Genomic DNA, 9,978 nt, shown 5'->3' on the forward strand with positions numbered 1-9,978 from the left:
GAATTAAAAAGTCCATCAAATGTTCGTATTTCCATTTTGGTTTAGAATTCGCTGCTTGTCCCGAAGTTTTTTTTTTTAGCATTTAACGCTTGACGGTGCCCGTCTCTTAGTTTCTTCCATAATTTTTTTATTTCTTATTCGAGAAGAATTTTGTAATTATTTTAATACAGTGGGAGCAGTCCCATGGCAGTCAACACGAATTACGGAGAGGCTAAATCAAATCAGGCGTAATTAGAACGTAATATGTAAGAAAAAAAAATGTTTTACTTTACTTACCACTTGGAAAATCACACTCATTAAGTACTTCTTCCCACGCTGCTTCTATTAATTCGTTGTCCTTATACTCTTTCAAATCAAGTTGCCATAAACAGGGACGTTTTCGTACACTTTCAATCAAATGCTCCATTATAATTAAAGTGACGTGCACATTCTTTGGTGAATGAAAAGAAACTGCAGGCGGAGGAGGGGCAGCGAGACGCGGGCGCGTGAGGCAAAGGGGAAAGGTGTGCGGGGATCGGAATATGTCTTGCTATACCATAATATATAGTAATATGTAATAATGTATATTACGGTATCACTTGGTGGCGTCACAGAAATATATATATTATAGCTGAGTGTGCAGTCACGCGAAAATTAGTATAGAAAATATATAGTAATATGCCTAGCTATAAAAATATTAATATACAGCATGATTTTTTAGTCATCGTCCAAATTTTTTCCAGCCGCTAGGTATCATTCAAAAACTCCATTTTGGAAAAAAAATTGATAGGTCTATTTTCAAAATGAAAATATTTATTCCGAAGTAATACTCGACAAAAATTGGTTACCAATTTATACTATTATTATTTACTACGACTATGCGTCTATTAATGAATGCCATACGCTAACCGCGCGGATTCTCCAATCATACGCCAATCAAAGCAAAATGCCGCCACCGCCGCCGCCCGCGCCGAACGCTATTGGCGGCTGTCACTTCAGTCGTCACACGTCCGTGTAATGCTTCGTACGTGTGTGCAACGCTATCTCGCTATTGAAAACGCATTCACGTGTCACTATGTATACAAACCGCGAGTACTTTAAAATGGTCAAGTGCTATTTTATAAGTGATGAAAGTCTAAACGGAGCCCAGAGACTATACGAGTCAGAGAGCATTCCTCGCCTTCGCAATTATGGAATAGCAAGTCCTACAGTCCCCAACCGCCAAACGTTTCTGCATGTCATACAGAGGCTTTTAGACCATGGCCAGTTTACGACGCCTTCACACGCCCAAGGACGTGACTAGGCCGCGACTGTCCGTGGAAATCGAAGACGAAATCTTCGATTTTTTCGAGAGAGATCCAAGACGAAGTACACGTGATGCAGTTCGACGGTTCAACGTTAGCCAATACGCTGTGTGGAAGCTGCTCAACACCTCTGGATTGCACCCTTACCACTTTCAAAAAGTGCAAACGCTAAATGAAGTAGATGCGCTGCCTCGTCGAGTTTTCTGCGAGTGGCTGATCGCACACCCCGATGCGGTCATTTTATGGACTGATGAAGCCCTATTCACACGTGTGGGGCTGTACAACCAACATAATGAACATTGGTGGTTGTATCGCAACCCGCACATGATAAAAGACAATTATCACCAAGTGCGTTTTAGTGCAAATGTGTGGGCCGGGATTGTCGGTGATAAAATCCTAGGGCCGTATTTTATTGAGGGGCGGCTGACCGGAGGCACCTATCTCAATATGCTACAAAGCATAGTCTCTGATTTGATAGACGACGTACCGATAGCCCACTCATTCACTAACATCATTAAATACGCCTTATTGCAAAAGGCATGGCCTGCTTTTATTTTTATACTTCTGTGTACGATATGAGTGCGGACTATATTTGTCGTAAATCGCTATTTTTGTTTAAATTTATTGATATTATTATAAAATGTTTCTAGTTCACTAATAAAAAACACCACGTGCGTAGATAACAAAAGGGCGATGGTAAGATTCATTCATTTCTTTATTACTTGCTAAATACTAATTCGTTACAATTCATCGTAGGAAACGAACCTTTTATTTGTTTGTCTCACAAACAAAAGTAAAGATTATTTTCTTTTGTTCTTTACACATGGTAAAATTTTTAGTGACTTTGAAATTCAATAAGTAAATTCTTCGATGGCCTTCGGTAACACAACGCTTTAAATGCGTAGAAGTTAAGTTCGGGAAACGAACTTTCCTAATTAGGTGTGTTTATCAGGTGCATTAGTTTTTATCATTATTTTATAATAATATCATTAAATTTTGTCAAACCTCTAAAACAATTTACTTATAAATAACTTCCGCTCTCGTTTTCGTGCGTTAATGTAACAAAATCTTGACTTGAATTCGAATTAATTGTCTACATTCTAAAATAACATCACAAAAGCCTTTTGTAACTTGACGGTCCTAAAGCGCGCTCCATACTCTCTACCAGAGGTTTTGTCTCGGGTCTCGACAAAACTATCGACGAGACGAGAGCAGCCCTCCACATCCTCGATCGCTCATTTGCGCGCTCGGCTCTGAACAAGATGGACGTGGATCTGGATACAGCTGTCGCTGCAGTATTATTTGCTGTAGCTCATTATAATTATGTGTTTATCCAAGAAAAAAAAGTTACTAAGAAACGTTGTAAAAAACGAAGATGGTGGATGACAGCAATACATCGCAACAGAACAAGGTAAAATGTACATTATTTTAAGCCTTAGTGTTTTCACATAGTGACGTGAAGTGACCTATATCTAAAGTAATTGATTGGTTTGCTGTTAATAACCTACTTCTTAATGAGAAAAAAACAAATTGTGTGAAATTTACATTACCCAATGTTAGAGAGACGGTTACAAACATTGTAGTTAGAAATGAAAAATTGAATCTTGTGGATACAGTTGTATTTCTAGGTATAACGTTAGATGCTAAATTGCAATGGGGTCCCCATGTAAGTAAGTTATCAAAACGGCTCGGCTCTGCAGTGTACGCGATTAAAAAAATAAGGAAACTTTCAGACGTCGAAACCGCTAGATTGGTTTACTTCAGTTACTTTCACAGTCTAATGACATACGGCATTTTGCTTTGGGGTAATGCCGCCGATATCAATAGAATCTTTGTCCTGCAGAAACGTGCAGTTAGGGCAATTTACAATCTGGGCCCCAAAGTATCTTTGAGAGATAAGTTTAAGGAAATTAACATTCTTACACTAGCCTCACAGTACATTTATGAAAATGTAATTTATGTTAAAAGGAATAGTAATTTATTTATGAAAAATAGTGACAGACATAACATTAATACGAGGAATAGAAATAAACTAGCTTTTCTTGATAGTCGTCTTCACAAAGTCAAAAAATCATTTAAGGGGCAATGTATACGCTTCTATAACAAGATTCCGGTTGATATACAAAATTTGCCTTTCTCGAGGTTTAAAACTATAGTGAAACAAAAACTTTATACTAAAGGTTTTTATACAACTTCTGCGTACTTGGATGACAAAAATCCGTGGTAGTAACCCGTTTAGCTCATGGAGGTAGTCTCGATCTCTGATGTTTCAAATAAAAATAAAAAAATATTGTAAATGCTATTTACAAAGAGCAACCCCTAGAGTTTCTTGCTCATTCTTCTCAGGGGAATCTGCCTTACGAATGAGCGGTAGAGTTTAACCATTGTGACGATTTCAAGTGTAATAATGCTTACCTATGAAATAAAGATTATTTTGCGTTTGAGTTTGAGTTTGACCAAAGAAATCAATGTTTCTGTAGAACGAGTATGGCCATACTACGGGATGCAAAAGGAGAATGGGCAAAAATTTATGGAGCTCAGTCTATTTTTATGCATGAAACGGCAGTAAAAATGAGTATGAGAATAATTATACTGGTTTGTTTAGGAATTATCTAATATTTTATTTGGTGACAAGCCTCTCGTGACGAGGGGCTTTCGTCACTGTGTGACACATAATTGCAGGTGGATTTTGACCACCCCTTATGGGAATATGGTAGTGAGTGTGTGTTTATAATATTATAATAAAGTGTTTACTTGTGGAATTGTTTTATTACAGTGAAACAATGGAGAAACAATTATCAGAACTAATTTACGAACCCAGTCGTGAGTTTCACAAGTTCACTCGGATGTCACTAGAGGATTTTGAAGATTTACTATCTAAAGTTAGCCCATTTATTATGAAGAAAGATACCCAGCTACGTGAAGCTGTTCCTGCCAAAATACGTTTGGCTGTTACGCTGCGCTTCTTGGCTTCTGGGGACAATTACGAAAGCCTACATTTCCTATTCAAAATTTCACCTCAATTAATTTCTCAAATTGTACCAGAAGTATGTGAGGCTTTGAATAAAGTCTTAAAGGATGAGATAAAGGTGAGTAATAAAAAGCAATCATGGTTATTCTGAACGCTCAAGGCAATTTGCTTTGGGTTTTCTATTCGAAATTGAACCTTATTACTAAGGAATACGGCTTTTGCAATCCAGGCAACAGCCGAAGCCGATTGCCTTGAGCGTTCAGAATAACCCTGAATAATAGGTAGGTACATATCAAATGTTACATTTATTTCAATGACTAATTTAGAAAGAGGTAGGTATTATGACAATGAATGAATGACTTAGCAAATTATGAAAGTATGATTAAAGAAAGAATAAGAAAATATATGACGCAAAAGTGGAAGTACAAGTGTTACAATATTTAAAAATCAAATTCTTTTATTTTTGTCTGCGTTCACTGCAGATTGAGGCAAAATTAGCAAATCAGATAAAACTGTTATCGAATTCTGATTGTCTTGAGTATTCTCCAGAGATGGATTGGGAGATAGGTGATCTGGTAAGTGGATTAAGACTGGATTTTGCATGTTGGTGTTTGTTGTTGTGTCACTTTGTTGTTGCTGTTGTTGTGGCAGATACAGAGATGGTTGTTGCTGTGGCTGTGGCAGATACTGAGATGGTTGTTGTTGTGGCAGAATATGCTGTTGAGACTGTTCTTGCTGTGGCAGATGTTGAGACGGTTGTTGAATATATGGTAATTCTGTTTTTTTTGTTTTTTATGTTAACTAGTAGGCAAACGAGCAGACAAGCCACTTGATGGGAGGTGGTCATTGTCGCCCATGGACACGAGCAATACCAGAGGCATCACCCATGCGTTGCCGACTCCGGAGAACCTTGTTTACACGTCTTTTGAAGAACTCCGTGTTATAGCGCAAGGGGAACACTTCAGGAGGAAGGCCATTCCACATCTTACTGGTTCGGGGAAGGAACGAACGAGATGCTCGAGTGGTCGTGACGTGCCAAGCATCGAGGAAGTGGGGATGGAGTCTTCTCCTTCGGCGGGTCGTGCAGTGGTAAAAGAGTGACGGAGGCACCAACTCAAAGAGTTCGTCTGAGCACTCCCCGTTATACAGACGGTAGAACACACATAGAGAGCCAACATCTCTCCGCAAACTAAGGGGCTCTAAACCGTCTGTAAGCATAGGGTCGTCGACAATTCGAACAGCCCGACGTTGGATGGAGTCAAGTGGATCAAGCTGATACTTAGGTGCTCCAGCCCAGAGGTGCGAGCAGTATTCCATATGGGGCCGAACCTGAGCTTTGTATAGCAAAAGCCGGTGCCCCGATGTGAAACACCGCTTCGCTTAGTTGAGCACACAAATCTTCAATTTTTAGAAGCCATTTTGGCTTAGTAACATATCATTGATATGCAGGATAAACAGGGTTGGTGATAGCACTGACCCCTGGGGAACGCCAGCGTTGATGAGCATGGAGTCCGAGCAGAAACCGTCTAACGCAACTTTAATGCTCCGCTCGATCAAAAAACTGGCGATCCCGTAGGATGGTAACTTCGATAGAAGAGCCTTGTGCCAGACCCGATCGAAAGCCTTAGCTATATCCAAACTCACGGCCAATGCTTCCCCCCTGCTCTCAATGGCAGCTGCCCATTGGTGAGTGAGATCTTATATCTTTAGAAAACTATTATTTAAATGAATATAAATGTCCCGTATCTAACAGATATAACACCAGGAGGGTAAGGGAGGGAAAGTTTATACAGCCTCCGGTAGTTAACTATTACGGAAAAAGGTTAAATAAATATTTAGTGCCCAGGCTTTTTAATGATATAGGGTGGTTAAGAGATAATCCCAAGCTAAATAAGTCGGTCCTTAAAAAGAGACTAAAAGCCTATCTTTTGGAAAACATATAGATATTGTAATTAGTTATTCGTCCATGTTAGTTTTAAGATGATCACTGTATTTGCATAGGTGCATGATTCGACTATGTATTGAGCGCTTCATCGCCAACAAACTGGTTACAGTTTGGCGATAACTAAATTTATGTTATGAGCATGTACCGTTTGAATAAATAAATTAAAAAAAAAAAAAAAAAAGATACACAAGAAGATCACCAGCACCGCGACCACGACGAAAGCCGTACTGGCGGTCATTAATCAGCTGGCGATCCTAAAGGTAATCTAGGAGCTGGTTGTTCTGTGGTAGATAATGGTATGTTGTCGAAAAAATATCGCTCAGGAATTGGTTCTGAATACGAAGTATGACTGGAGTGTAGTCGGGCCATGTTTTTGGAGACAATTGGTTCAGAGTAGGAACTACGAGGAGAAGGTGAAGGTATTGAGACATATCTAGGTGGAGTGTTGCTTGCAAGTAGACGAATGATCGTGCCATCGAGTTCATACATCACTTGCACTCTTTCGTGTTCTGGGAATTTTCTTAGTTTCTTTGCCAACATTCTGCCATATAACTCACACTCATCTTCCTCCTGGGCAGAAGTACTCACACTTCTTTGGTTTAATACTGCATTAAGAGTATTAAGCGCTTTATTCATGGTTTTTCCAGCGTCTATCAATTCCGGAGGATTTTTACGTCGGCGACTTGTTTGCGAAGCATACATATACTTTCCTCATCTACTGATTCCGGATTTCTTTCTTCATTTACTGCCACATCATCTTGACTACAATCAGTGTCTTGAGTCTGTAAAATAAACCAAAATATTTGTTTAAATTTTGTTTATTTGTATAGTTTCTAACCTATTTTATTAATTTACAGCTACCATCATCAAATGAAGAATGGCTTGAAATAGAAAAAGGCTACAGAAATAAATTTCCTCGATGCATTGGATCATTAGACGGAAAACATATTGTTATAGAATGCCCTGCCAATTCAGGATCGGAATATTACAATTACAAAAAGGATTTCAGTGTTGTTCCTCTCGCCGTAGTGGATAGTAATTACAATTTCATTTTTGCTGACATAGGAAGCAATGGTCGAATGAGTGATGGAGGTATTTTTCGGGAAACTGTACTATGGAACAAAATTACTACAGAAACACTCAATTTTCCTGATCCTCATCCATTACCAGGTTCTGATGTAAATGTACCTTACGTATTACTAGCAGATAGTGCATTTGCACTTCACAAAAATGTTATGAAACCATACCCTGGAATGCATAATATTGGAAATCCGAAACGTATATTTAATGAAAAATTATCAAGATCACGGGTGATTGTCGAAAATACGTTCGGAGTACTTTGTTCAAAATTTAGAATTTTCGGAAAGCCATTTGCGCTGTGTCCCGAAAAAGTTACACTTATTATACAATTTAGTTCTTTAACTGCATCTGGTATTTTATTAAATAATTTAGGTGCCAATATAAACATCGTTCTATTGTAAAATTCCAAGGTGGGGCGTTGTTTTGGCCGTATTTCTATTTTGTTCCTTGTTTTCCTGGGATGTCTGGTTTTCACTAGATTAAAGTTGACTGGATTTTGTTTTATATAAACACAGGCCTCGTAAATATACATAGATGGTAGGGTTAAAATCTTTAGTTTTCTAAAATAGGGTACACAACTTTCTCGCCGGCCCACACCAAACATGGCCCTGACACATTTCTTCTGGGTTTTAAACAGTGGTGTAATATGTGTTGCAGCAGCGTTCCCCCAAAGCAGCAGACCATATCGTAAACTAGAGGCTACATAGGCGTGATAAGCACAAAGAGCATTTTTTTGTGACGTTATTCTCGTCAGATTTTTCAGGACATATACGTATTTATTAAGTTTAGTATTTAACTTATTTATATGTGACTTCCAGCTCAAGTGATTATCAAGAGTAAGGCCCAAGAAATTTGTTTCATCAACCTGAGCTACATTTTGTGCATTGTAGGTTATAGTTAAATTTTTTGGTCGTGATTGTGGCATGTAGAATTGCATAAACTTAGTCTTGTCCAAATTTACTATGAGATTATTTAATTGTAGCCATTTTATAGTGTCACTTAGTGCATCATTTAAAGTTGATTCATATTCATCAATATTAGTGCATCTCACAACCACAGAGGAATCGTCAGCAAAAAGTATCATCTTTTGTTGAACATGGTCTGGCAAGTCGTTAATATAGAGAATAAATAATAGTGGCCCTAAAATACTGCCCTGCGGTATACCGCGCTCTACAGTTCTAATATTTGATTTGGCTATTTTCTCTGTGTTTTTGTCCATGTATGTAATATGTGTCTCTTGTTGGCGATTCTCTAAATATGATTTTATTAGATCATGTGCTGGTCCTCTCAATCCGTAGTCATATATTTTGTCTAATAGTAACTTATGTGACACAAAGTCAAATGCTTTCGTCATGTCCATGAAGATTGTAGATACTGCTTCCCTTTTATTGATACTATCCGATACAGTTCTTAGTAAATCAATTATTGCATGATTAGTAGATTCATTTTTCTGGAAGCCATACTGTTCTGGTTTTAATGTTCCAGATTTTTCTAAAAATCCATAAATACTATTATAAATTATTCGCTCCAATATTTTTGATAAATAAATAAATAATAAATAAATAACGCACACACTCAACATAGCCCCGCACTAGGGAAATCCTGTGTCGCGGGTGCCATGGACACACACATAGACAACCACAAATTACACCCAAACTCACGAGAGAAATAAATGTAGGCCATACAAACATTTCTCCCGGCCCGGGAATCGAACCTGGGACCTCTGCGTGGCAGTCCGGCATGGTAACCAATCGGCCACGGAGGCAGTACACACACGTACTACTTTCAAGTCTAGTCACATCTTTGAATTCCAATCTGAAGTTAAAGCTGTGCAGCAAGTTAGTAAAATCTCGACTGATGGTATTGTCATCTAGGATATTTATATTAAAATCACCACAAATTATTGTTTTTTTGTTTCGCACATTACTAACTTGATATAAGAGTAGTTCTAATTGTTTTAAAAAGAGAACTATATGTTGTTTGTTAGGAATTCGATAAATGCAAACTATAATAAGGTTTTTTGCTAGTACTTCTATTGCACAACATTCAAAGATCATGTGTATTGCTAATTTGTTTATTTCTAAAAGTTCCTTGTGTTCAATACCTTTGCGTAAAAGTATGCAAGATCCACCTCTCTTTTTATTGCGTGAGTAACTTGTAGCTAGTCTATAATTATTTAAATGAAGGTTACATTCATGTTCCTTCAAAAAAAAAAGTTTGAAAAAGTGTTCAGTCAGACATATAACGTCAATGACATTGTTATTTTGTTGTAACTCGTCTAACACTGCTTCTAATTCAGACACATTTCTAAGTACGCTACGTATATTTTGATGTAGTATAGTGAAATATTTTATTTTTGCGGCATTGTTAACGAAAAAATTCTAAGGATGGATTGATAGTTTGCTGTTTTTCCAAGGTATAATTAGTAATTCCTTCTATTAATTCTAGTACATCATTAAATGTTACATCGAGTGCTCGTTTATTAGTACGTCCATTTTTTCTATTGAACATGTATGTTGAATATTCCAAATGTTTGTTGCAATCAATTAGGTAAGCGTACTCGAAATTCAAATTATCTAAATACAATGAGTTATTAAATACTTCGACTCTTTTGTTAAACAGATTGATGTAGTATTTATACGTAGGTGAACAAATAATTATATTTGTATGTTGAACTGTTAATAATTTCTCTCGAATAT

At 37.5% G+C, this 9,978-nt stretch overlaps 2 protein-coding genes across 2 annotated transcripts; one reads left to right on the forward strand and one right to left on the reverse strand.

Moving 5' to 3' along the window:
• Positions 1-3,814: 3,814 nt before the first annotated feature.
• LOC113233704 lies at positions 3,815-7,377 on the forward strand (the record flags this gene model as incomplete). Its single annotated transcript, XM_026468884.1, has 2 exons — positions 3,815-4,372; positions 7,057-7,377. Coding segments are annotated over exons 1-2 (627 nt in total), but the record flags the coding sequence as incomplete, so codon positions are not given.
• LOC113233706 (nuclear transcription factor Y subunit beta-like) lies at positions 4,545-6,812 on the reverse strand. The gene is made up of 2 exons (XM_026468885.1): positions 6,485-6,812; positions 4,545-5,034 (listed from the first exon to the last, which is right to left on the reverse strand). The coding sequence occupies exons 1-2, from the start codon at positions 6,737-6,739 to the stop codon at positions 4,702-4,704; spliced, it is 588 nt and encodes a 195-aa protein (XP_026324670.1). The 5' UTR covers positions 6,740-6,812; the 3' UTR covers positions 4,545-4,701.
• Positions 7,378-9,978: the final 2,601 nt, after the last annotated feature.

This window comes from Hyposmocoma kahamanoa, unplaced genomic scaffold (assembly GCF_003589595.1).
Source record: "Hyposmocoma kahamanoa isolate Upper Pololo Valley unplaced genomic scaffold, ASM358959v1 79196, whole genome shotgun sequence".
In the NCBI taxonomy this organism is placed as follows: Eukaryota; Metazoa; Arthropoda; class Insecta; order Lepidoptera; family Cosmopterigidae; genus Hyposmocoma; species Hyposmocoma kahamanoa.

What these genes read in the sequence shown, in the direction of transcription:
- LOC113233706 (XM_026468885.1), bottom strand. Translation starts at nt 6,739, where the DNA reads ATGTTGGCAAAGAAACTAAGAAAATTCCCAGAACACGAAAGAGTGCAA. An exon ending in ACAACATACCATTATCTACC is followed by an intron (nt 5,035 to 6,484) that starts ACAGAACAACCA and finishes AAAACAAAAAAA; the next exon opens with ACAGAATTACCATATATTCA.